Below are 27671 nucleotides of genomic sequence, written 5' to 3' on the forward strand. Positions count from 1 at the left end.
TTTCCTAAGCCTGTAAATTCAAGCAAATCAAAACATGTGATTTTCAATACACAGAGATAATGCCTTTACTGGTTACCACTGCACAATACCACTACAAGCTAATGACCTTTCCCCCATTTCCTATGCTTACAGACAGCTTTGAAATACTTAGGAAAAGTCAGAAAGCAGTTTCCATCTTCATGCATCTTCCTTAAAGTACTTTAGTTCACCTCCATTTATGTAAGTTAAGAAAAGCAGAGAAATTCAAAGAAAACAACTGCAATCCTAGACATCTTACATGTTCATGCTGCTTCTGACTCCAATTTGCTGCTATCCAAACACTAAAAGAAAACATACTAACACATTGAGTATTCTAAGAAAAGAGGAAGTCAAAGTACAACTCATTTAAAAGTACATCGTTATTCTTCACTTTTCCTCTTTATGTTAAAACTCTCTCCTACACCTCCCTACAACAGAAAGGCAATGATGGTTGCTGGGAATGATTTCTGAGCCTGCTCCCCCAACAGCTCCTCTAGGCAAAGAGGAAATGCTAAAATTACCTATTAAATCATGCTCAGAAGAACTGTATTCTGTGTTAGGAAAAGATAATTGTATCTTCTTTGAAAACACCCTGTTTTGTCATCTCAAGGCTGAGATCAGCTAGCAGCGGGATGGCACCTACCCAGTGTGGTGCTCCAGAGATGGGTACTAGGTTGTTATGAAAAATCTGTTTGCATTATGAGGCACTCTGTCCCACAGGCTTGCTACCCACTAACAGCTCGAGCACACTGAGGTGCTCCCAGAGCACATCATCTGCTTTAGGGTTACTTGGGAAAAGACATTTCATGGGCTCCAGGCAGAGTGGGGGTGAGTGCTTCTGACACGTGCTCCTAATCCAACACATAAAACCAACTCCAGTCCCAAAGGGACATGCAGCACCAGCCCCAGACTGGTTTGGACATTCTGCTTCAGCACCTTCAGTCTGCTGAGCTACAGCAGCCTGTACTCCTAAAACTAAAACTATTGAAAGGATGTACACTGCAGGAGAAAGACAAGCCAGGATGTGAATCTAAAATTTTGTACAATTAAAGAAAAGACAGATAAGATGGTGAAATGGGGAAATAGCACATACTAAAAGTTGATTTTTAATCCTATTTAAAAGAACAATATGCTGCTTCGAACCAACCTCAGTCTCTTTTTCATTCCCCCTGCATCACCCCTCCTGAGCTCTCAGTACTTTGCCATTCTTTTACATGTATGCTTTGGGGAGTTCTTTTCAACATTTGCAGGGGGTTTTGGTTAAACTTTTTTCTTTTTTTTCCTTGAAAAATAACTTACAAAAATTAGACTGGAAATTTTGTTTTTCATTAGAGCCACTTGCATTATGCTCAGGTACAATCAGGAACAACTATCTTAATTAAGCTAATCCATAATTGTTCTGGTTGCTAAGCCACCAACTTCATGGTACAAGTGCAATTCAATAGGTGTAACTTGCTCCCCAAAGGAACATTTCCCATAACTTAAACCCATCTCAGGTCTGGCTTTAAAATTAATACAATCAAGAGTTACCAGCAGAAAAACATCAATTTTTTACTTGTACTCTAGAATTCTAAAAATTAAGATGCATTTCTTATCAACTTGGTTATTTTCTATATTTACTCAATTTTACCTAAACCAACAGTTTATAACAAGCTGCCTTGAGAAGAATTGTTCAGTGACCACAGCCTGATGATCTTCATTTTCAATCTACAATGTGTGATGTGTATCTCCTCCCTGCCTTTATATATGGTTTCACTAGATCCCAGTTTTGATTACCTGAAATTAAACTTACAATTGAATGTAATAACAATTCCAGTTAAATTTTTTATGCTTTCATTACAGTAAATATGATATCACCAAAATATCTCAGCTCTTTGAAAAACTGTGATGCATTTATCAACATTTCTGGTGAGGCAGATACTTGTTTGAGATCTGGGCAGCTTATCTCAATCTTTTTAATACTGAAATTTATTAGACATGTTTATTTATCTAGAGCTTACTACCACATACTAGGAAATATTTCTCTGAGATGTTGGCAGCTTTCTAGCCCCACTGCAATTTAGGGTGGACAGTGACTCTCGAGGCTCTGTCTACATTCCACAAAGAAATCTGAGAGCTGACCATATTTACACCCAGCTCCATCCCACAACTCAAAGCTCTAGGTGGCAGACTCTGCAGAAGGCTCCAAATCTATTGGCTCAGGGCCAATACACAGCCCTGAGCAAGGGTACTCTTGACCCCCTTAGAAGTCAAGTCACTCAGAAGAATAAGATCCAAAAAGTAAAAACTCAGTGGCATGAACAAGCAAGAATGGGACTGAACTAGGGTTCCAGACCCAAACTCCAAGAAATGCAAAAAATTTACCTTAGAGCAGCCACAAATAAAGCCAGTAAACAAAATGCCAAAGCACTAGATAACAGGAACGGCTGGGAAGGCATGTATCCCCTGCTTGAAACAATGTCTTAGCTAACATGCCAAAGGTATTCCTGGTTTTTTTCACCCATTCTACATTCCATTAAATACTCTCACTCAGAAGAGAAATAAAAATGCTCAAGTCCCAGTGGGTGGAAAGCCAATGTGCTTCTTAGTGATTCCCTGGGCTGTCACTGGTAGGAAAGTCACCAATTTGAGCAGCCTTAGGCAGCCTTGAAGTGTCTCCTTATGCAGCCAAGAAAAAGGTGAATTAACTAAAGAAAAGCATCAGGCAGACTGGTTCTTCTGCAGCATGTGCTCCACAATCACCACCTTCTCTCCATGAGAAACTGTGGCAAAACAGATTTTTCTGGTCTCTTGCTCTTGCCCAACACTAAAAAATTTCATTGAGTCATGACCTCGGCGTGATGCTTACAAAGTAATTAGATTCCATTCCAGTTCTCCCTTTTCTGAAGGGCAACAAGGATTCAGTTTTAGTAAGGAAAAATCCTTGATACCACTGAAAGTGGGCAAGTAGGTTGCAAATAATCTGATTTTTTTTGAGTATGAAACATCAACTAGAAGATGCCTTAATTTTCTAGTAAAATATTTCTATAGTAACTTTCCAGTAAAATTTTTCTATAGTAAAATGGTGCCCAATACAAATGCAATTAATGGTAAAATGAAGTGTAAGGATCCAGTCAGCATATCATCTGTCTGACAATAGCCAGCAGCCACAGAGCTGGCTGAAGAGACATCTGAGGGGAAGGATAGTGATGTGTAATCTTTGACAGTCTCACAACTTCTAGCAGTCTGTAGCTAAAGAAGCTTTCCAAGCCAAATGTCATATCTATCTTCTATATATCTTGAGAGGCTTTTTTTTGGTCACTTTCCATGACTCTTTTGAACGTATTTTTAATCTTATTTCCTCATGAAAATATTTCATTAAGTAATGACTAAATTATTTTCTTTTTAAGTTCCAGAGTTTTCATTAATTCATTAATAAGTGTTCATCATTCATCTTCTCCATGTCACCTGAGATGGCAGAGATTTTTCTTCTACCTCAAGTATCTCTACACAGAAATCTTTCCATCAGGTTTGACCATCTATGTTACACTTCGAGCTATTTTCAGTGTCCCTTCTGGGATGAATATATCATAGCTGCATGTACAGAAACACTCTTACTACATGTTTATAGAGCAGTACAATACGATCTTTTGTTATTTATTCCTTTCCTAAAAATTCTTAACTCTCTGTACGCCTTTGACCATCACTGAACACTGAGATGGGGTTTTCAGACAATGATCAACAAGGATATTAGGTTTTTTTCCAGCACAATGTAGCTCTTTCCAAGAGCTTTCTTTTCCAAGAGCAAGCTTGCTATTTGCATTTTTTTCCTAAATGCCTCATTTCTCATTTATTGATTTTAGGATTTCATCTGCTGTTTTACTAACCATCCAATAAAATAAGCTCCTTCTCCACACTTTGGTCAATTTTTGCTACTACCATTCCAAGTACCAACCCCTTGCCACATTATTTCCCTAATTTCAGTGACATGAGTAGATTTAAAAAACAAGCAAACAAACCAACCAAAAAAAACCAACCAAACAAAAAAACTCCAACCCACACAAAAAAAACCCAAAAAACAGATAGGACTCGGGATTCCAGTGACTTAGCACCTGTTCTCTAATAAATTACTGATTTCATCTTTTCCCTGGCCTCTTTCACCCACTACTGATCTATAAAATTACTCTTCCTCTTTTCTATGACAGTTTATACAACCTTTATGAAAGTTTATGAACTTTCAGTGATGGATTTCATGAAGTTCACCAGGACCTATCATTTAGTTATATTGTTTGGTTTATTGTTTAGGGTTTTTTAATCACCAATTAAAATTTTTAATGCAATTTCAATATTTGAAATCTTATCTCATCTTCCCTTAATGATTTAAAGGTAAATCAGACTTGGAAAAATCACTTCCTCTTGGTATGTAAAGAAAGTTCTTTCATTAATGAAAAATATCTCTAAGATAATAAGCATTAAATGAAGATTTAAGATATACTCTATTTATTATGAGTAAAACAAAACAATAAAGCCAGTTTATCAGCAAAAAGAGAAAGATCCTTGTACATTACCTCTTTACAGTCTTTTACAATTGGCTGCATCATGGTAAGGTCCTGATGACTGCCACCCATAGCACTGCTTGTACTCTTGTTCCTTGCATGGCCTTTCTTAAAAGGAGTTCTTCCACCAGACTGGAATTCCTTAGTTGGAGATGTTGGTGAAGTAGACAATACGAGTGTTTTCAATGCTGCTACTTCAGCCTGCAGGACATCAATCTTCACAGGGTAGGGGGGAATAAAGTAATTAACAAACAAAAAATATATTAGTTTATAAATATGTTAAATCAATTAAAAACACCCCCAGCTATCTCGTTGCAAACCAAAACTTCATCTTCCAACAGTACTAACACACAGGTGCCCAGGCAATTGCATACTGTAGTAGCACTGGCTTCCTATGCACCTTGCTGGCTGACATGACACTGAAACACCGTGTCCGTGGGTGTTCGCTAAGAGTATGTAAAGCAACACAAAACAATTGAGTATACATTCTAAAAATGCATACAGGTAATCCTCTACCTATAGCTTTATGATTCACACTTCAGATTTAAAACCATGTGAACATACAAAGCAAACAAGCTGGGAAAAAACTCACCTTTCCTTGTGCTTCTTTTAACTGTTTTTCTGCTGCAGCTTGTTTGACATTTGCTTCTTTAACCATTTTGTGTGCTTCCTATAAAAGATGTTTAGCTAGTGTAAATGCTTCACACAAATTTATGAAAAATCCAACAACTAATAACATACTTTTGCTTCATGAAGACTACTTGTGACTATTAAGATGTGCAACAGTCTGAAACCAAATAGCTATGTTAAAAAAAAAAATCCCTACAAATCTATGATTTTTGATTCATCATTGGCCAACTATTTTGGGTCAAGAGCCCAAATTCAGAAATTCAGCAACTCCACCTACCCCACTGCAGCAGGAACAATACCTGTCATGAACACCAGGCTCCAGACACACTCCGGTGGCTGACAAGTTCCTTGACCCCCAAGAGAAAGACTCAACCAGTAGCAACAAAAGCAACATAGGCACAGTAGCACATTCAAAAGAACTTCTCCCTTGTAGCCAGAATAACCAGTTTCAGACAACTGTAAATTTCGGCATGAAGGAACCAGTCAAACTATGAAGTCTAAATTCTTGCCATCAATAAAAAAGACAAAACAACAGCATAAAAACACTTCATTATTTAATAAACATTTTTTAAGTAGAATGGAAAAAGCACGAATAAAACAATCCAAGTAAAGAAACAAGGCTAAGCCAATAAAGCATAAAAGGACTGAGGGTTTTTCCAATGTCCTTTTACCTCATAACTCTAAGCCTTTTGTCTGTATATTGTATTTGTTTAGGCTCTGATCCAGCAATTTGTGCCTATGATCAAATTACTGTTCTCACATGGTACTTACTGAAGGCCACAAAAATGGAAATATCAGAGCCAGCAACCAAATTACTTGGGATAGGATCCTTTTCATATCTGTAAAGCGCCTAGCACATCTGGACACTATATAAATAAAACAAAAAAGTTCATACATTGTCATACCAAAAGATCTGGCTCCCACTAGCATACAACACAGCTGTATAGTATGGGTTTGTAAAATTCTCGTATGTAACAAGACACATGCAAGAATGGGAACATACACATTTATACAATGTGTACAAATACATTTAACATTGACCATGCAGTTTCTGCTTAGTGATGGATCTTTGAAAGCAAAGCATGTCACTGTGCTATTACAGAGTAATAATGTAATATATGCACCCAGCTGTGCAAAACAAGTCTCAATCCTCCACTGGGATGCAGCAATATAAGCCCTAGCATATCCATTTATATGGCTGCTGAAATTAGTGGGATGCAAAATTAAACATGAATTCAAGGACTGCAGATCCCAGTGCAAAAAAAAACCTCACCACTGTGTCTTGTTAAAGCCTCTAAGTGAAAAGAAATCACAAAAGAAAATTTAGGGCAACATGCCTATAACAGTCTGGACAATTCAAACTCAAACTATTATTACTAATAAAATGTATTTCAAACATATTTTTACAAAGTGACCCACTGTTCTAAGCAATGCAATGTTATAAATAAAAAATGTCACCAATAATTTTCCTTTTACTCCTCCACAGTTACCTTCCCGACACTTTCCTCCCCCCAGCACACACAAGTATCTCTACTATAAAATACCCTTCCACTCTTCTATTTCTTTTTTTATACAACGGGACTGCTTAATATTTTAAGTAACCTTGCTCTACCAGGATGTACTTTGTAATTTGATTTTTGAATGTTTAATAGCACTTTTATGCAACATCATAGGCTTAAACACTTCTTCTAAAACATAACTAATGTTGTATCTTTATGCATACGCTGAAAGCCAATACTTACAATTCAGTAAATGTATAAATCATCCATGGATTATGAAATGTATTCTGACAGCTAAAGATACCACAATTTAGGCCCAAAGCATTCCTATATATATTCTTAAGATAAAATGAGAACTGATCCTACTACAAGTTATGGATTTAGCATTTTATTTCTGTGTAATACAATCTCACAATCTTTGCTGGTACTACTGCCTTTTCCTCAAATGCAAGGTCCCACTGAAAGTTCTGGCTTCTCACTTGGTAACCAGGTTTCATCCTGGTGCATCACTCAGCAGTAATGCTTCTTTTGAAGCCTGTGGGTGTAGCATGCTGCCAGAGCCAAAATTCAGAAGCTGAAAGCATGGTTAAGTTATGTACTTGCTACCTCCATTCATCTGGAACTACGTTATTTTTTTGTTTAGTCACCATGGCAACCCCAAATTTAGCTCTTATCTAGATAGCCTTATTGTCAGACAGAGAAGCTGTCTCAAAATAGTTATGCCAAAAAATAAGCTGATTTATTTCCCTTATTTTCTTCATTTTGTGTCTAGGCAGATTGACAAGCTCAATACAGTGTCTCGCATCTAATTGAAAAGTCTGCTGCTTTCTCTTAAGCCTCTACTTCCACACACCCAAGTCTTCAGGACACAAATCCTTTTATGCACTTATTGCAGAAAAATTCAGCATACAATACACTGGTTCTACATAAAACATCTGGCTCAGCTTCCCTTAAGTATATCACATGGAAGACTCCAACAAACCTCAAACAGACTAGCTGTAAGTTCTTCCAATTCCTGTCCAAGTTGATCTCGCACTTTAGAAAGCCTTTCACATTCTTCATCTTTTAACTTCAGCTCCTATGGAAAATTGAAAGTTATTTATTCTGACTTAGAGTAGTAATTTGGCCTTTTAAAGCTAATACCACAAGAGAGGGGGGACAAAAAAATTAAAGCAAATAATCAGAGGAGCATAAAACCTTTGCTACACAAAGCCTTTCAAAATAGTCATCATAACACTAAAAGCAATTAAATTAATGCTATGCATTTATAGCTATTTCTTCCTGCTGTACAGAATTATACCAGGGCAATCTAATGTATACCTAAGCTAAACACCACTTCCACTTTTTTTTTCCCCTGGAAGTATAAAAGACTGTATTCACATAAAATATAGATCAAATTAATTATTGGGACAGACAGAACACCAGTTCATCTACCCATTCCTTAAAATACGTTTAAAGTAAGCCTTTTAAAAAAAATTATTAAAAAATAAAAAAGCACTGGCTCAAAACAGTCTGCAATTCTAAACAAATCTTAAAACATATTTTACTATAAATACTGTCTTCCAAATATCTCTTTACAATATTTCTAAAATTGTTCTTTAATTATATCCTTGCCCTTGTTTATGCAGATTTAGAAATAAAATTAAAGCAACTTTATGAAATTCAAAATGTTAGTGTCCACCCCACTAAAATCTGAGTGAATATCTGACCATACCCATTCTTGCAGTAATATTTTAACACAGATTTGGCACTAAAATAGTGACATATGCCCAATCTCATCCATACTGAGGATAAAGTGGGGTACTTTGCAGAGAAGTAGAAAAAAGCTGACAAGAAATTTGAAAGAACATTCTTCTCCCCTTCTGTATCCATTAAACCCTGGGATCTTGCAGAAAGAGAAAGATGCAGAGATAAAGTAAAAGAAAGAAAAGTAGCCAATTCTGACCTTTCAAACTCTTTTTGGCCCTAGCTCCCTTCTCATCCCCATCCATCTCCTCTTTTTCCACTTCTCCCTGCCAAGAAAGGTATTACACTGCCACCGTTCCTGAAATGCAAGACCAAAGACTGTCACTAGTAGGTTAAAGATTTCAAATACAATCTAGCAATGATTTGCTCCAAAAACCTCCACAAGCCAGTAAAAAATAGCTGCCTTCAGAAAACTATGGGAGGACAGTCACAAGAGAGTCATAAAAAAGGCCCAAATTGCAGCTTCTTTGGTGTTTTTGGAAGGTGGTTAGTATTTCCTTCAAAGTCTTCATGACTGAAGAAATGTTGCATACAACTATGTGGGAAACTGCATTTTGCTTTGTAGCATGCTGGTATTAGGTCTTGCTCTCAATTTAGGCAGTAAAATTGGCAATACACTTTTATGTAAGGTGAAGGCTTCTGTTTGACTTCAGGTCTTAGACTGGACAAGAGTTTAGGGACTCTTCTGGAATCATTTAGTATCAAAGGCATTATTCTATCCTTCTTTTATTTGGTTTTAACTTCGGACATTTTGATTGATTTTTAGTCTAGTTTTTTTGTCATTTGGATTTTTTTGCTTCAATTTGCAACTATTTTCAGAGGTACCACTTAAATGATGGGGATTTTCCCAAACTTGGTATTTCTCAAATTCTATTCAAATCTTACTTGCTAGCTACTACTCTGCACACAGTGACCTATCTCTTTCTCAAAAAAAAAAAACCCCAAAAGGCAGCAGGAAAATAGCTACAGATGAGGCATGAGAAGGAGAAATGAATACAAAAAACTAAACAAAAAAAAAATAGAAAAAGAAAGACACTAAAAAAAAAAAGCGGGCGGGGGGGAATTTAATTATTTTGTGTTGGTTTAAAGTATTTTCCATATAAAGTATGGTTCTTAATCAGGAAAAAGAAGATTCTGAAGCAAAATGCTTGAAGCTCAAAAAAGAGTTGAAACTTTTCCTATAAATGCAGAGGAAACATCAACATTTCTTTTGGCTTACTTCCCTGATTTATAAGAACAATGCTACATACCTCTTAAAAGCAGATTGTATCAATATTCAGGTAAAGGGTTGTCAAACTAACAATGCAAGTAAAACAACCCCAGGTTCACCTACCTCTACTGATACACTACTTACTTTAAACAGTTACATTTTGCCTGCAACTGGAAAGATCAGGAGAGATTAGACTAAAATTTAGGGAGATGAGTAAAGTTTCTCAACAAAAAGACATCATCAGGCAGTCTACTATGCATGGCTGCTCAGCTGGATTTATCAAACACTACACAAGTTTCCATGACACGATTCAAGAGCAGCATAATGAAAGACATTTTTGTCAAGCAAATTTAGGTTCAGGGTTTTTAGGCAAGGCAGAAATGAAGAGTGCTCAAAGCAAAAAGCTTGGCAGTTATCAGAAACATTACTACTGCCTGTGACTTAAAGGCATTACTGGAGACTTCCCAGCCATACCCAATAAAGAAGCAGAAACGACAGCTCTGTGTGCTAGACTAACCATTCATGCTGCAGTCCTTTACACATTAGACTTCTGAAAAAGTAACTACATGAAGATAAAGAACTATTATAAAGCACACTACAAACACACTTACAGAAGGCAAGAAAAATTTAACTTCAAGAGAAAAAAATCTTACAGTTAAAAAAAGTCTCTATCAAAGGGTCATATTGTTGTTTATTTCTCTTTGATCTTCTCAGATTATGGAGTGGGTATTTAAAAACAACTGTGAAATAAGAATTGCAAATTACTTCTTCAAAACAATTCACACTTTACATCCTAGGAAGAAAATCATCCTACATCTAACTCAGCAATTTAACCAAGTCAGAACTAGATGCATAATACCAAGGAAAGAACGTTTTCTATAGATATCACCTCAATTCTGAACTGTGGGATATTGCTGAACTCTGAAGTTGTCAAAGAAGTATTTATATTAAATGCACTCCTATTTGACTGGTCTTCACTCAGCACACAAGTTTAAAAAGCTACATAAAAATCAGTCCTTTGCAACCAGATTCACAAGGGAGTGATCTGATGTGACAGAAGATCCAGAATCTCCTTGCAAACTTAGCATAATTTCACAAGCTATTGAATTATCTTATGGTGTGGGTGAAGATGTTTCCATTTTGCTTTCATGTAGTCTTCTTTCTACTCTCCTGAGAAAATTTCACTGCTTACAATGCACTGCAATGGCACAAGAGGTGTGGAAACTTTCATCAAAGACAGCCAGAAACTGCTAGAACACCTCCAGAGAACCAAGACACCTTGAACCATCACAAGCCTGTGGCCTTACAATTCAACTGGAAATTGATTCTAGAAAAGATTGAAAGCATATGTTTCAGTACAGTTCTAACACACCCTCATTTTTATTGTTAACTTATAAGAAAACAGCAGAAATTTTAAAACATTGAATAGTACTGTATAGTACTACTGGAATTCCTGGGTAGTTATTGTGAAACTGTTTATTATTAATCCATGCAGATTTTAAAACATCATGTTTTACAGCAGACCTGAAGACATGAGATTTGTTGTAACACTCTGTTTGTTTCTGAGATGAAAAATGCATACAGAAATTGAAGCCTTTGAAAGAAAATTCTAAATTTAGGAATCAGGCTCTCAAACTATGTTGAAATTTACAGTACATTCTGTACTATCACCGCTTTCACAAGAATTACTGTATTATGGGAAAACAAATCAATTTTACTCTACTAGGAAAATATAATTAATTCACATTTTACTACAGAAAAATCAAACATGGTTTTACTTGTTACTAATTATACAGATCTTACTCTAAAAGATCATGGGAATCATGGAAACCAAGCACGTTGTTACTATCACCTCTGGCAGACTGCTCTTTCCCCAACAAAGAGGGCTAAAACATCTGTTTCTTTGACATGGAAATAGTTTTGGGTCAGATCACACAAAAACTCAAAAAAAAAAACATGACTATGAAATGCTAAAGCTCAGAAACTACAGGTAAGCTACCTAAAACACATGCAGTATGCTGGTTAATTCAGAGGAAAAGCAAAAGATATTCCCTTGCAAGGACTCCACTAAATTTGTGTTTCCAACAAGTACCAAGTATGAAATGTATACAGTGATGTATCAAAATATCATCCCTACTCTCTGGAGACTCTGCTGTGCTTGACCTACAGTCAACAACCACAGTGACAGAGCTCAAAGCAACATGGAAAATATATGAAAAATACAAATGCATAGAGACATGAGGACATAAGGTCCCAGGCATTACAATCACTGAGTCTGTCAACACCTTCTCCATTCCCTGATGCTGCTTTGGAAGATTAGTGAAACAAGAAGGGTTCAGATGATCTAAAGCAAACATTCATCTTCACTTTTAGAACATAGCCAGAAATTACCACTTCAGTGAAAAAATAAGCAAAAAATTATCTGAATAGTCTGAGAGATTGAAAAAAATCTGTCATTTTAATTAAGAGAGCATTTGAAGGCAAACATAAAATCGTAAATGCCCCATTAGTACAGAATTCAGAACTGCTGTTTACCTCTGACCCAGCCTTCCCTCCCAATCTTATGACATGATCTGATGCTGCAACTAATCTAGATTGAAGTAGAAAGTGTATTTTCTCTCATCAAGACACAAACTTTTGAAAGACTTTTTTTAACAATCTTGCCAGCAACATCTTTCATTTTAAGAAGTCTATAGTCTTAAGAAATCCAAGGCACACACAAAGCAGGAAAAAAATAATACTTATTCTATTACTATTACTGAATAATTTATTCAGGAACCATATTGAAATGTCTAACAAATACATGGCATACATGCATTATCTAATATAAAAAAAACTGACAGCACTTTTAAAAAGAAGTTGCACTCCAAGCAAAGGGAAAAAATTAGTGGATTCCTAAACTTTAAAGTTTCATTTTCCTTTCTAGTTCCCTTTCTGATCACAACTGCAACAAATTCAAAACAATCTTTAATGTATAGTACAATAGCACACAGTTTGAGCAGGAAATTTGGAACAAATGAAAAATGCAAAATAGCAAATTTGCATTTACTTTGTTCACTCTCTGTAGCCTGTAAAGCTTCCAGGCTCAATAAGCTTCAAGTGCAAATTGTAATTCTCATTTTTCTCACTAGTAAACAGCTCAGAGAATTACAGAGAATTTAAAGCCATTACACAAAAGACAACCAGTTACACAAAGACACTACCTATTCATTACATCCCTAGAGGTCTTGAACTGAGCTCTCATCAACAGAAGTGAGTGTGCTTGGAAACAGAAGTTTAAAGATTGCATGACACATGAATATCACAGAGAGGATGCAGCACTATGTGAACAGCCATGAGTTTTGGAGGAAAGATACCAGAGATGAGTTAGGGATGGGAAAAAGTAGTCCTCATGCAGGAAGAGGAAGAAAGTGGGTATAATGGAAGGAAGAGGTTTGTGGTTGTAGAGTCTGTACAGACCCCTGCCATGACTAAGCAATTCTGAAACAGTGCAAGGTTAGAAAGACAAGCAAAGCAAGTTACCTCTCCAGTATAACACTGGTAAGAATCACATGAAGAATTGAGAATTAGCAACAACTCTGACATCAACAGTCACAAGTTAGTGCTGAATTGCTTCTGTTAAGACCACACAAAGAGCTTGAAAACATATAACATGCAGTTAATTATGTCCTAGCAGCCTTCATGCCACTTCCTTAAGAACAGCCTTAACAAATTTTAGAGTGAAATAGGAAACATTTCCATCTTTAAGAGACAAAGTGGTATACATTGGAATAAGATTTTTAGATCATTCCAAGATATCAGCAGCAGATCCAAGTTGTGGTTCTCAAGTACATGAGCTGTAATTTCATACACTGTAAAGAAGAGCTTTTCTAAAGTTTGGATGTTAATTTGTTCTTATTTTGGAGGGTTCCAAGTTTAACTGCTAGGATTATATATTCACATGCAAGGTCCTCAAGTTTAGCTCAGGTAAATGTTTTCTTTCAGTGGCCAAAAGCTAAGCAAACACACACATTAGCAAAGGAAGCCACTACTCAGCAATACAACAGAAAAAGCAATGTCTGAATCCATAGTTAAGGTTCACTATGACAGTAATGATGACTGCATTCAACAAGATAAGGTAACAAACAGAGGGTAGCAAGTTCAAACACAAGATGAGCTTAAACCTCAACAAGAATGGAGTCACCTAGAGGAGGAGAAAGGGCACAGATACAAATAGCACAACATCTACTCAAAAACTTAAGCACAGAGAAATGTTAAAATGATAAATAATGGTTTTGCATTTATATAGCACCATCCATCCAAACAAGACAAAGCGCTTTACAAATATTAATGAATTGAGACACAGTGTCTTCAAAGGTATCCATATTCAATTTGAAGTGTAGTGTAACAGTACTCTAAAGAACATCAGAGGCATTTTTACTGCTTCCTTCCTATGCAAGCATTCCCCTATGAAACACTTCTGTTTCTAAAGCATTTATGAATTCCATGACACATGCTACACTTTTAAACTCTAGAGGAAAGAAGACTCGAAAGGTATATAATCAGTGTCTATAAATACTTATTCAGTAACAACAGAATGACAGAAAACTACTCCTATTCTCAAATGTCAGAATGAAGGAAAGCCTACATTTCAAAAAGAGGGTGTGTTTAACCAGATATTGCAGCAAAAGCTTCCATGGTTAAGTAGCAGCAGCAGCACTAGAAAAAAAAACATTATCAAAGAATAATTCTAAGACATCTGTACTGTCTTAGAAAAGTAGTTAGAAAATTTTACATAAAATAATTACATCATAATAAATCTAGAAGAAATGAGCAGACTTCAAATGCACCTTCTGGCCTATCTATCATTCTGCAATATTAGAATCACTTGTGAAGAGAGAAAAAGAGGGAGGAAACAAGACAACGAACCTTACCCTCTGAGCTTTTGCAAGTTCTTCTTTCAATCGCTCATAGCCCTTTTCTCTTACTTCCAGTACAGATGGGCTCCGTAAGTGAGATAAACTGTCTGTACTCAACCCAAAAATATCTTCATTTCCTTCAGCAACATCTGCTACTGTAGTACCCTGCAATAGCTCTCTCTCCACGTTATTGCTCTCCTTCCTGGCATTACTGTGATTGAATGACCCACTCTGGGGTCCAGAGGTAGAACAAAGTACTGTGTCGGTAACATTGATGCTGTAAAGAGAGCAATATAATTTTTATTTATATAATACATTAAGAGTAAGTATTTTAGAAGTGGCAGTAGTGATGTTGAATATATAATTGTGGACACAATATTGCAATGTTGTAAATAACATTAAAACTATCTTTAACGATGCAAATAGTTTATATGCAACAGACATCAACAATTTAAATAAAAAGACACTTGGCATTTACCTGACACCTGACACCTCTCCACAATTCAGTTGTCTGGGAGATGAATAAACAGGTTGTGTAGGAAGGTCAGAAACATTCAATGCATTGGGTTGGATTGGTGTGGACACAACAGAAGGATGTGGTCGGTAGATTACGCTGGGTGAGGTAGTTTGTTCCTGAGTCCCTGGCTCATTTACGCCAAGAAGATCTGGTGTAGTAGGCGAAGCGAGGTTCACTTCATGAAAGCCTTCCAAGGGGTCACTGGCCATAATAAAAGCCTCATTATATGAATCCCTAAATGAAATAATCACATTATCAGAAAGCAAACAGGAAATACTTAAATATATCTGACAGCTATTTGAATCTTAAATACGTTCACTCAAATGGGTTCAGAATACTTTGTGATAGAATAGAAACTGTGAACTACTCCAGCAAAAGTACAAACTTCAACCACCAAAAATGTTTTTTCCCATCCACTGTACTGCTGAGTCCAGAAGATCTAACAGCAGATTCTGTTATCCCATCTAAATGGGATGATGAAATCAAGAACATACTCTACATCATAAAACAACGTCATTCTTAATATAATCTAGAGCTGTTTCATATCAAAACAAATATATTTCATTCATGAAAGAGGGGCAGATCTGGGAATCAGTGAAGAAAAGAAAAAATTTTAAACCTAAAACTTCCAATTTTCATCTCAATGAAGCAAATAATCTAGGACAGAAATCAGTGAACCTTTATATAAATTACAGTCCATAGTGGTTTTGGCTCAATTACACATCTGATCTTTGAACAGTTAACTGAAATGACAGACTTTGCTAATAAGATTTCTCATGAACTATGATGGCATATATTTAATACATCTCATGATTAAGTGAACAGACAATTGTGAACAAGTATACCAAAAATATATTATAGGTTAAAAGTACTATGAATTGGCAATTCCACTGACAATCTTTCAATTTATTTTTTAATTACTATGGTTTTCATAAAATCAACATAAAACACGTACAACACGTTTACAACACGATTTTTACAAGTCCTACTTCCCAGCAATTTCTGAGAGATTACAAAAATCTTAGCATAATTCAAAACTGTATGTTGGAAGGAGTATGAAGAAATTTGTGAAGGAATTACTTAGCACTGATTATTCACTGCAAAAAAACTCCACCTTTTCCATGTTACATAAATACAGAAGAGAGAAAGTGCTCAAAAAGTTACCTAATGTGCAAAAAAAATCTAAACAAAATAATACATATTTTACAGAGAAAGTTTCCTGGATCCTACACTTGAAAAGACAAGGCAGGAAGAAGATCTAGAAAGATGATGGTGATAACCATGAAAAGAGGATGCCATCACCTTACATGTACATCCACTTCCTTAGCTACTTCACAACACACACAGGAAGACATCAAGAACAGAATCCCAAAATTACATATGAAGTAACATTTTAGTTAAATTAAGACTTTCTAATCACCTTAAACTCAAAGACCACTATTCAAAACTGTTCTGCATCTCAAGGATTGTGGTGTGTATACACCAGTGTGAAACACAAAGCTTTGCCACATCAGCAGGTACATGTGGGAGAAATTCAACCATTCAGACAGCAAGAACATGTTAATTGCTCAAAAAAAAGGAAAGGTAAAAAAATAAAAGAAAAAATTCACCCTCCTCTAAGAAACTTAAGAGACAAAAAGGACCCTACATGAACAAAAAGGAATGGTTTTGTTTCGGGCTCCTTTTCTGCAGAAAACTTTATGCAGAAATTTCTTTTATTTTGAACTATCAAGAGCAGTTGCACAAATATGATTTACGCAGAAAAACACTTTGGGCTTTGAAGCTTTCCTATAACAGACATGAAAAGCTTATTTTTGAGTAACTTTGGCAAATACTGCTGTTTGTTTCCCCTACAGTTCTTAACTATTAGAAGCCTTATAATTACATGCTCTACATGATGATAAAGCCTGTTAAGAAGACAAATTAAAATGAAGAAACTGACACAGCTACAGGACATTTCTTCAAAGTTTAATTTCAGGAATGTTTTCAGCTCTACAATGCAATTATTACATAATTGCTTTACATTTAATAAACTAAATTACTTTATAGTTCATCACACCAGCTGAAAAATATCCAAGTCACAGATCTTAAAGTCAGGGTCACATCTACACAAACATCAGTAGATGTGACCCTGACTTTGAGATGTTCCCACCACTGTCCTCTTCTTTAACCAAGCCAGCCACACCCAGCACCACTACACTGGCAACAATACCAACCTGCCACTTAAAATTCTCAATTTTTTGGATTCCAGTCTTCACAAAAGACACAGGCTCTGAACATGGATGTGGAAGGGCTGTCTGGATGCCTTGTCTTTTCCACAGCACCTAGGAAAGTGCACCCAAATCCACAAAACAGAAGCAGAAATTGAGACCCACCTGAGACTAAAACAGGAATACACTTTTGCCACATACTCCCTGCTGTTGACTAGTTTCTATTTCAAGTTTGAAAGATGTTAGTCATTGCTAGTTATTCTTAAAACTCACAGTCTGCCTTGATATTCAGCAGAGATATCATGGAACTTCATATCACCACTGGCTGAACTTTGCTATGCAAGGCTTTTTTCAAAAACCTTTTTTTTTAAAAAATACTACTTAGCCTTTTCAAAGAATAAAAAAAGGCTCAAGAAAAGCTTATTTATTGTTGCTTTCATTTATTTTACTATTTCTGTACAAATATTAGGGCTGTCTGTTTGGAGCAAATACTTTAAGTACACAGAATAAGCAACAGGTTAAAAGATGCACCATTCCATATATACCTGTGATAACTGACACAAGTTTGTCTGTATTCTGAAGCACAGAAGGACATGCTGGCTCACATAAAGAAAAAAACAATTGAAAGCCTACTTATTATCTTTCAAATATTCAAATGCACTTCTAACTGTCCCTCTGGACCACCACATCAATTTATCCTGGCAAAATAATAGGTTCAGGGCATGGATGGGAGCAATCTATCCTACCTACATGGTCCCACTCCTCTGAGAAATGTCCCACCCAATTCTTTTCTACAGCTTTTCCACCTAACCTGCCTGTATCCTGCAGTATTTTTAACAGTAAAAAAAAAAAAAAAAAAAGAAAAAAAAAAAAAAAAGAAAGAAAAAAAAGAGCCCAAACCAAAAAGATTAGGATATTTACAAGACTATCACTTAGCTTATACATTAAATATTGACCTCAGTCTAAACAGTAAATAAATCCATGCATAACTTCTCAGCTATCCAAAAACAAGCTATTTCTGATACAAGAAGTACAGTTTTAAAAGTTATATAAGTTATTCCTGGAAGAGCTGAAAATAAAGTCCTTCAGCTATATTTTTCCCATAGCCTGTCAAATGGGCACTCATAAGCAAACCATCTGTGTAAAACACTTTCCAGTCACAACTTTTTTCTTTCCTAAGATTACTTCTCACTAGGCAGAAGCTGGGTACACCACCCAGACAAGAGAAAGGAGCCCAAATTCAGTATCTCAGTTTCAAGACTCACCAACACCATTATGAAGACATGTTACACATTCATGAAACCAAACACAGATGCAAAAAGAATCATATTTTCATTTTAATTAACTTGGTTTGAGAGTCTTTGTTAACAGAGCAGCATTCTTTGAATGTGGTTGTAAACCTAAAAGCTCTCTCTTGGGAAAGAACTTTTCAAAGCAGTGGTAACCAAAAGGAGAAGAATTAAAAATGTACATTAAATTTCAGTGCCATTGAAGATCAGAGGCTTCCTAGAGGCTTGCAGGAAGGATTCCTATAATTGACTAAGGCAGCAATGAACAGCCTTGCTGTGAAGGAACACGAAGCAAATGGTAAGCTGAGAGCTTCACTAGGAGCCAAGCTGACTGTGTGCAAAAAAACCACACACTGTTGACACAGCACTCCTTAGTAGTAATTCTGCTACTGTGAACAAAAGCTGATATTCTGACATTTCAGGGCAGGACACGTGTTAAATAAAATAATTAATTTTCTTAGTAATTCTTCTACTACATTAATATAAGGTGAATGCTTGGAATCACATTAGTGCCTACCAAATATGATTATTTTTTTTTCTTAGGTGATACTATGCAATTAGCATCACATAAAAAAGTCAAGTACTGTAATAAATCAGGATGAAACAACAAAATAATTCATTTCCTTATGCTTTCATCAGGAAATAATGCAAATTTGGAGGGAGCTGACAAATGTCACTTTTTATTACCTCTTCACTGCCACACCTGCACTGCTGACTAACCACAGCTTCATGAGGAAACTATGCTCAAATCTGTTACTTTGTCTAATAGTAACTAAAATGTACTACAAAGAAACCAGTTCAACAACAGTTGGTTTAACACTTCCTAAAGCTTCTAACAGAAATTGAGAAACACAAACATTTTTAACAGCAGTCAAATCAAAATACTTAAATTAATTTTTCTGTTATAACTCTAAGAGAGGTTTAACTACTTGTCTGAACCGAAGCACTCAATAACTAAATACTAAAAAGGCCCCTGAAAGGCAGTAATTTATTAAGGTTTGTTTCCTTTTGAAAAAAAAATTGTTGAAAATCACCTACCACAAACTCTGGAGTTTGTCTTTCACAGATTGCTTTTGAATACCAGACACTTGGAAGATAACAACTCTGAACAATCTCCTGATTGTTATAGTGCATTTAAAAGCAATGCCAACACCAAACATTTCACACACCAGTAATCTCATTTTCAGCTTTAATAGTAAAAGAGTACAATCATAACAGAATGGCTACCTGCTCGAGTAGGAAGGAAAAAAAAAACCCTAAAGGAAAAAGTTAACACCTCTAAACATTTACACCAAGAGCAAATTCTGGTTAGTAGTCATCAAAAGAATGTGCCCATTAGCCAGTGTGGTTTAACCTCCACGCAGCACACCTCTAATAGGTAACTGAGTCTCAGAGACTTCATTTATTAGACTCCAACACTTGATTCAGCTGATTTGAGAGGGGTCTGGAAAGTGGATTTTTCCTCAAAACAACTGCCATTAGCCCACCACTGGGCCTGCATTCTTCTCAGTCAGTTTAGGGGGAAAAATTTTGAAATATGTGGCATTACCAAGCCTGGAATGTAATATATTTTAAATTCCAAAGAACTCAGTAGGGAATTAAAAACAGTGGATTAATGAACACCTTTTAAAGAAACAGTTCAGTTAAGTACTGCTACTTCAAATCTATCAGATGCAAATAGGTGGTTTCAAATTTAAATTGCTGTAAGGCATCTGCAGGCAATAATTTCAAGTTCAAAACTAATTCAATTACATCTATCCAGTATAAGATATTCCAGAGAGGTAGACCCAGGAAAAAGTGTGGGACATTTTCTTCCTAAACTGTTTTGTATGTAAGCTTAGCCAGAGATTTCAAGTAAGTTTAAATACCATTATCAATGCCAGTTGATTGCATGAACACAACTCAAGATTTGGCACAGGAATTCCATTAAGGTTTGCAAAAAAATAATTCCCAGTCCTAAAATCTTGCAATTGTGATAGAAATTTCTTCTCCAGGAACCCAAAACAAAGCTTTTTCTTTTATTTGGTTTTTTTGAGCCAGTAAGATATGAGAGAAAAGAAAGCACTGGACTATTCCAGTCTTTACATATTCTACTTTTATTTCATTTTCAAGTGACCCCACCCTATGTATTTGCCAACAAATGATAAAACAGGGCAAGACAGTAAATTGAAGGTAAGGTGTAAGTTCAGCAAGTTTACAGAATTTAACAGCTAGCAGAAACACACTTGGTTTAAGGTGAGAATATTTTTCTACTGCATTCCCTCTACTGTTGCCATAGAATACTATGATGTGGGTCTATTTTTACTCTCACTTTATGCATTGAAAACACTATTTTGCACTGTTTTAAAAGAAACACACTCTACTTGATAGCAGGATTTTATGAAGTTACAAGGATTTTTGTTGAGATGAACTGATGATTAAAAAAATCTCTTTCCAAAAACTTTTCTTAGGTATATCTTCAACTAGAAAATTATAGGTACAGACAGCAAGTGTCTCTCTTACAGAAACCAGCAGCACACAAGATTCAATGACCTATATTTATGAAGTGCTTGTGAAACTTATAAATAAACATGGTTTAGAGGCTGGGAGATAGTACACCTCTTACTAGAGTGAAAAGCCAGTGCTTTGCAAAGGCAAAGAATACCACGAACTTTCATTGTAAACAAACATTCAAAGAATGCTGTTCTGTTAACAAAGAGTCTCAAACCAAGTTAATTAAAATGAAAATATCATTCTCTTTGCAGTTCCTGTTCTTTTTAAAGCAGAGCCTTGTTCTGCCTTATCTTGGAAACAATTTCACAAGCCCATCTCAGGTTTAAACCTGATCACAATGACTGTAGTGTCATTCTTGCCAAGACTTGGACCTAAAGATCCTCTCGTTTTCAGTTAACACTGAAAATATTCAGTAAGTAAACTTGAACCTCAGCAAAATTATCATGAATTTCCTGACATTGTACCTGCGAATGCATTTAAAGAAATATTTTCTTAATTTATTAAAAAATGTTTAGTGGATTAGTGCTAATAAAGTCTCTAATACAAGTCTTGAAGGTTATAATAAGACAATATTTTACATGGCATACTTAAAAAGGTCTTAAAAATAAAAATCCAAAGTACACATCTCCTTTCTGAGAAAATCCATAAACCTAAGTGGAACAGTGAGTGACCATCTCATTTGGTATTTTACATGAATTTTTAAACCAAATCAATAACAGCTATGAAGAAAGCTGCAGTCTATAATCAAAATGCTTCTTGTGACTGTTCTGTTCTCCTATGGAAAAAAAATTCTCCTTTTAAATATAGCATAACAAGATGGATATTCCAGTCGCAGCTGTGAGGTGCACTCCCATTTGTTATTTATTAAAAGCATAATGAGAACAGTAAATTATTTATCCTTCTTTGCTCACTAGGTAACACTAACCAAGCACAACGGATGAATGACTGCCAAGAGACAAATACAGAAGGCCAAACTTTAACCCTTCCAAAAACTCATTTAACAGATCTATAATAGAAACAACAATAAAAATATTAAAGCAACTAGATTTCAGGTTTTGCCCTACAGTGAGGAATACAAATATTTGAACAGATGGTAGCTGCCAATACATACTTCTAGTCTGAATAACCTTACATCTGCTTCAAAAGAGAAGCTGATAATTTCAGTTATAGCAAGTCTATACAAGAGTAATTATTTTATCTATTTAGACAACTGTTTTTGAGGCTTCCTAAGAACATGCTTAAAAAGGAATGCAGCAAACAAAGCAACCAACATAAAACTTAGTATATTATCTGCAAACAAAACAGACCACACTTTCAAACTCATGAAAACACTGTAGCTTTTTGTCGGCAAGACAAATTCTGACGGTATCATTAAAGCTTGGTCACTCTGTTCCCTTACTTCCAAAGCCCTGCGACCCTCGGGGAATTACTGGAGCATCAGCACTCTGGCAGCACAAATTTCTGCACAGCTCATCGCTTGAAGTCAACTTGTACCAAAATTTACTTTCTGAGCCTTACTATCCAACACAACTACATTAGAAATTAAGGCAAAGTCAAACATGCTACCTAACTACTTCAGCTTACAAGACCAGTTATCGGCGACTTAAGTGTGGCCCTCAATATCGCTCGACAAACCATAAAGAAAACAACAAAAGCTACAGGCGGGCGCAGCCCCCCTGTCCCACAGCGCAGAACGCCGCTCCGCTCCCTGCCCAGGCTGCTCTGGCACCCTCGAGGGGGGCGAAATCTGCGAACCCCAAAAGGGGCCCTGCCCCGCTTCTCTCTCTGACCCTTTCGGCGCTCTCCCCGATCCGCACCTGCCGCCCCGCCGGCCGAGAGCTGTGGCGGCGGAGGCGAAGCGTTCAGCGTCCAGCACCAGCTCAGCTTGTCCCCGCATCCCGCCTGCGCTCGCCTCGGTCACCGCCGCCGGGCCGCCCTTCCCCTCGGGCCCCGCACAGGCGCGACCCGGGGAGCCCGGCAGCTGCTCCGACCCGCCGGCCCCGGGTACGCCACGGCTCTTTGTCCGCCGCCGCTGCCACCGCAGGAGCAGGTGCTCCCGGCACTTCCCGGGGTGACCCCTGAGAAGTACTTTTGCCCAGTTTTGCCTTCGACCGCGACTGGACTCGGGGACAAGCGCATCCCTGCCGCCGACTGCCCCTTCCGCGCCCACGCAAGCCCCGACGGATCCGGGGACGCCCTCCCGCCGCAGACGGGCACAGCGGCATAGCCCGGGCCGTCACCCGTCCCCACGTTCTTCCGGGAAGAGTCCCACAGCCGCCACAGCCAGCCCGCGCCCGGGCACGGCGCCCCGGCTAGGGGCAGCGCTCCCGGCGGCGCCTGCTCCGCCCGCCTGGGCACAGGCTCCCGGAGACGCGTCGGCGGGCAGGTGCAGCAGCACCAGCGGGGAGCCACAGCCCGGGCAGCCACCCCACGCTCCCACTGGCGGAGCCGGAGCCGGAGCCGGGGCTGGGGCTGGGGCTGGGGCTGGGGCCGGGGCCGCGCAGCCCCCGCCGCACGTACCTGCCGAGCCTCGAGAGAGGAGCGGCCGCCGCCGCCGCCGCGTCCCCTCAGCCGACCTGCGGGGCCGGGCCGCGCATGCGCGGCGCGGCGCAGCGCCCGCAGCGGGGCGGGTGGGGGCAGGTGTGCGCGGCCCCACTGCCGCCCCCTAGCGGCGGGGCGGGGGTGACGGAACGGGGGTGAGCTCCGTGAGGGGAGCGGGGCGGGGGCCAGGGAGCGAGGGGCCCGGGCCGCGGGGCCTCCGCTCCTCACCGCGCCCCAGAGTCAAACACTGGAACATCGCTGCTCCTCACGGACAGGCGAGCACACGGCTGTCCGACTCTGAGCGTTCTGTTGCCGCGAAAAACACAAGGAAGTTAATAATTCTGTGTTTAATGGTATGCAGTAACAAAGGCACGGGATTGCACAATTGAAAATGAGAAAATGAAAAATATGCCAGGTGGTTATCCAGCAATTTTCATTCATGGGGCATGCCCTGCTCCAAATCAGTTTCCAAGCCTCTCTAATGTATTTATAATTTCATAATTAAAGACTGAACTGTACACACAAAATTTCTGAAATTAGGCCATGTATAGAGCTATAAAAGGCCTCACTTGCTAAGGAGAGGTGTTTTTCCATCCCCAGTAGTTTGATTAAGAGCAATTTTCTATGCCTCACCTGGGCTCGCCTCAAGCTGTCCCCATTGCCACCCTGACACAAGCATGGAACTTAGCGCACTTGAAGTCCCGGTCTGTACTGTTCTGTGTGTCCTGTGTCTTAAAGGTGATAGGCAAATGTTATAAAGCTGCTATAAATAAGACTCCATTTCACCACTGGTCTGATTACAGTGCCAAAAATGACAGCAGTATTAGCTGGACCATGTACTTTCCTTGCTTTTAGTGCAGCTGAACTGAATTGTGCGCTGCATGGTGAGGAACTTGAACAAAAACTAAGGTAAATAAGACCTTGTCCCATACATCAGTTAAGGAATCTAGGCCACATTCCAGTCAATAATTGAAACTTTAATTATCTTGACAGCTTTCCACTGAATGTGAAAGAATCCTGCTTGGCCAGTCCTGCAGGACATAGCCACAGACAAATAATGTTCTCTGTGGCACATTCCTCATGGCATCCACCAAGAAAAAAGTTCATTGAGAACAAAAGATTATGACAAAGGTGATGTCCAAAAGCAAATGTATCAATGCCATTCCTCATAAAGTAAATATACAGCGCCTATAAATACTCATATTTTCTAAATTATTTTCCAGTATGTAAATCTACATGGACTACAATGCGGCTCAGGCAGAAAAATGGCTACAGAAAGTCTTCATCTATACCTTTTCTGGAAGAAATCTGAAAACCAAGAAACCAAAGTGCCAGAAGTGGAATATTCAAACAGCAGTATAACTTAAAGTTTGTTATAAAACCCCAGAAGAGCAGAGCTGTTCAGTATAAGGACCTTGAACTTTAAATTATTTAATTTGCTAATATTGACATGAGATAGAATCCAGGCAGTGCTGTCAGAATACAGGTTTGACAAATTAGAAGATGCATCAGAAATGTATTAAAAACATGATTGCAAAAGAGAGACAAGTGGAATCATAAGTTGAAAACAACCTATTAAGACATAATAAACCAACAAGAGTCTATAATTAGGATCTGTAATCCTATAGTTCTTAATCCTGTACAATGACTGTGCTTGGCATGACAGTCTGCTGTCTTAACCAGATTAGACATCTTGCATTTCAAGAAATAAAAGCAATACAATTCTAAAGATATTTAACTGCTAAAATTAATCACCAACACAATTATTTTGTCAAAGTACTCCTGAATTTTGCTGTAATACTTTAAAGAGTCGGGCAGCAACAAACCACAGAAAGCATAATTTACATGGTTAAAATTAAAAGCTAAAATAAATTGAATAAAAAAATTGAATTAAATCCAGAGTCATAAATAAGAGAAGGAGTCTTTTGTGTGGGGCTGGGGGAAGAGAAAAAGATATTTTAAAAGAGTATTTTTATGCAGGAGCCCTTTGCTCCTTCCTGAGCTGCACATCAGTGTCAGGGCAGGGCTGCTCCTCCAGGCATCATGAACTGAGAGCCAAGGTCACCAATGAGGGCACAGCCAAGGGCAGAGCCAGGTGGCTTTGCCATACACCAGTGACCATCACCCAAGGTGAGATGTCAAATCAAGTCCAGGATGCATTCAGGAAGTCTTGTCAGGAAAAGCAGGAGGCAGTACTGCAGACATGTGTGACCTGTGTGCAGACCTCCACCTGTAGTGTAGGTCTGGGGCTCATCCAAGGAAGAATCATCCAAGACAGACTCACACAAGACAGTATGGTTTGGCTGTTTGTTTTGAGCTCCATAGTGTGGTCAAATGCCCCAGATCAGAAATTCCCATTCTCCAGCTAGATAGAACACTGAATAGGTATCTTGGCACAGGCTTGGCTGGAGCAATGTATATACTAAAAACTGAGTCTTGACTGAGTCTTGTGTAGATTCTCTCCAGTCATACTAATGGAAGGTGTGATAAAAATCACTGCAAACAGTTCCTGCACTGCACAGAGTCCTCCTGAGCTGCAGTTCTGTCTGTCAATGTCTTCTGTCACATTGAACCATCTGAGAGACTCTATCTTCAAATGTGGTTGTTTCCTTTCCTAACAGTTACAGTCCACTCATCCTAAGAAATCTGTTTCAGGGAGGAGAAAACAGAAGAGACAGGGCTCTCTGTTGAAGGCAAGGATTGCTGCAGGACTTCAGAAAAAACAAGTGTGCAGTTTTTCTTTGATCTGAATTTAGTTAAAGTTTCTCATCTCCACATAGAAGCGCAAATGCCAGCTAATGTAAGTTTTCCCCCTACAGGTTGGGAAGTGTTAAAGAGATAGTTGTTCTCTTTGTAGAAGATGTTTAAGTGTCTAGTAGGGGAGGATGTCCCAGCAATGTCATGGATAAATAAAACAAATAAAATTTGAAATTTCACTTTCTACTTACCTATGGTACTTCTTACTTGTTTATTTTATTACTTTTTAAATATTGAATGAACTATACTTATTAAACTGTACTCCCTTTTTGTCAAGATGTTACAAAACAATAAACTCAAGAAAGCCAAAGGATAAATCTATTAATAGCAGTCACACATGCATTGAAACCCCATAGTACAATGAAAAAAAAAAACCAAAGAATGGTCCACTATATACAAAAGAAGGTACAGAGACTGTAAGCCTTACCTATTTTAGAAATTCTCCCCCCATTTCTACTAGCTCAGCTGAACCAGTGCTACAGTACTGGAAACTGTAGTTCCCCACTCAGGCACATTTCTTCAGTGTTTAGCTAACCATTTTGAAAGCAAATCCAAATGGTACATTAGCATAAATAAGGTTCCAGCTTATTGGAGCTCTAAAACTTCTCTTTATGCTGCCCTTCCTGTCCAACTAACAGAATGTTAAAACTGGTGAGATCTGTGTTATTTTTCAAATCTACCCACTTAAAAAAGGCCCAGAATGACAGAAAATAAGCAGGATTGATATTAACTGCTCCTGAAGCTCTTTCTCAAAACTTCCAATGGTGAAAGACAGAACAGCCTCCCTAAGCAGTACATTCCAGCGCAGAACTAACCTTGGAGTTACAAGTATCTTCCAAAGTCTAACCTCATCTCCTGTGCTGCAGTATAGAGGAGGTAACGAGCTTATCTCTGTGAATACAGGAAGCAGAATTCAGGGCATTTGATAGTATCATTTATACCCTCAGTTTCACCAAAGAATAAACAATTATTTTAATCTTTCCTCGAAGGTGATGTTTTTTAGACCTACAATTGTTTTTATTGTTCTTGCTGGGTATCTTCCTGTGGGTCTTTATCAGAACAGTGCTCAGTTCCAGGCACAGCACTCCAGCTGGGGTCTGATGAGCACTGACTTCAAGATATCACACATCTGCTTATACATCCCACCAAAGATCCTTTGTTTTTTCTCTTCTGGCAGGAGAACAATGCTTAACCAGGTCTTCTCCAGCTTGTGTATAACCTCACTAGTGAATTTTCTTCCATGTCCATTGATTCTTACTGAATTCTAATCTTGTTCTGAAAAAAGTTTAAGATCTTTCACATCTTGCAGATTTGATGATAAGTGCACT

At 38.0% G+C, this 27671-nt stretch overlaps 1 protein-coding gene across 7 annotated transcripts in view; it reads right to left on the reverse strand.

Annotated features, from left to right (window-relative positions):
* Positions 1-27671, reverse strand: part of RAB3IP (RAB3A interacting protein) — a 37977-nt gene that overhangs the window by 9324 nt on the left and 982 nt on the right. The window contains exons 1-7 of one of the 7 annotated variants that reach the window (XM_063155061.1): positions 23566-23595; positions 17270-17377; positions 15015-15287; positions 14552-14813; positions 7665-7760; positions 5146-5223; positions 4566-4769 (exon numbers count right to left, since the gene is read on the reverse strand). In XM_063155061.1, the coding sequence (XP_063011131.1) occupies positions 4566-4769; positions 5146-5223; positions 7665-7760; positions 14552-14813; positions 15015-15262 (888 nt within the window). In that variant the 5' untranslated portion in view covers positions 15263-15287; positions 17270-17377; positions 23566-23595. Of the gene's footprint in view, positions 1-4565; positions 4770-5145; positions 5224-7664; positions 7761-8627; positions 8647-14546; positions 14814-15014; positions 15288-17269; positions 17378-23565; positions 23628-27671 lie in introns of those variants that run through there. The other 6 variants (XM_063155063.1, XM_063155065.1, XM_063155064.1 and 3 more) reach the window with 6 other exon arrangements.

Source organism: Melospiza melodia, chromosome 4 (assembly GCF_035770615.1).
Source record: "Melospiza melodia melodia isolate bMelMel2 chromosome 4, bMelMel2.pri, whole genome shotgun sequence".
NCBI classification, from domain to species: Eukaryota; Metazoa; Chordata; class Aves; order Passeriformes; family Passerellidae; genus Melospiza; species Melospiza melodia.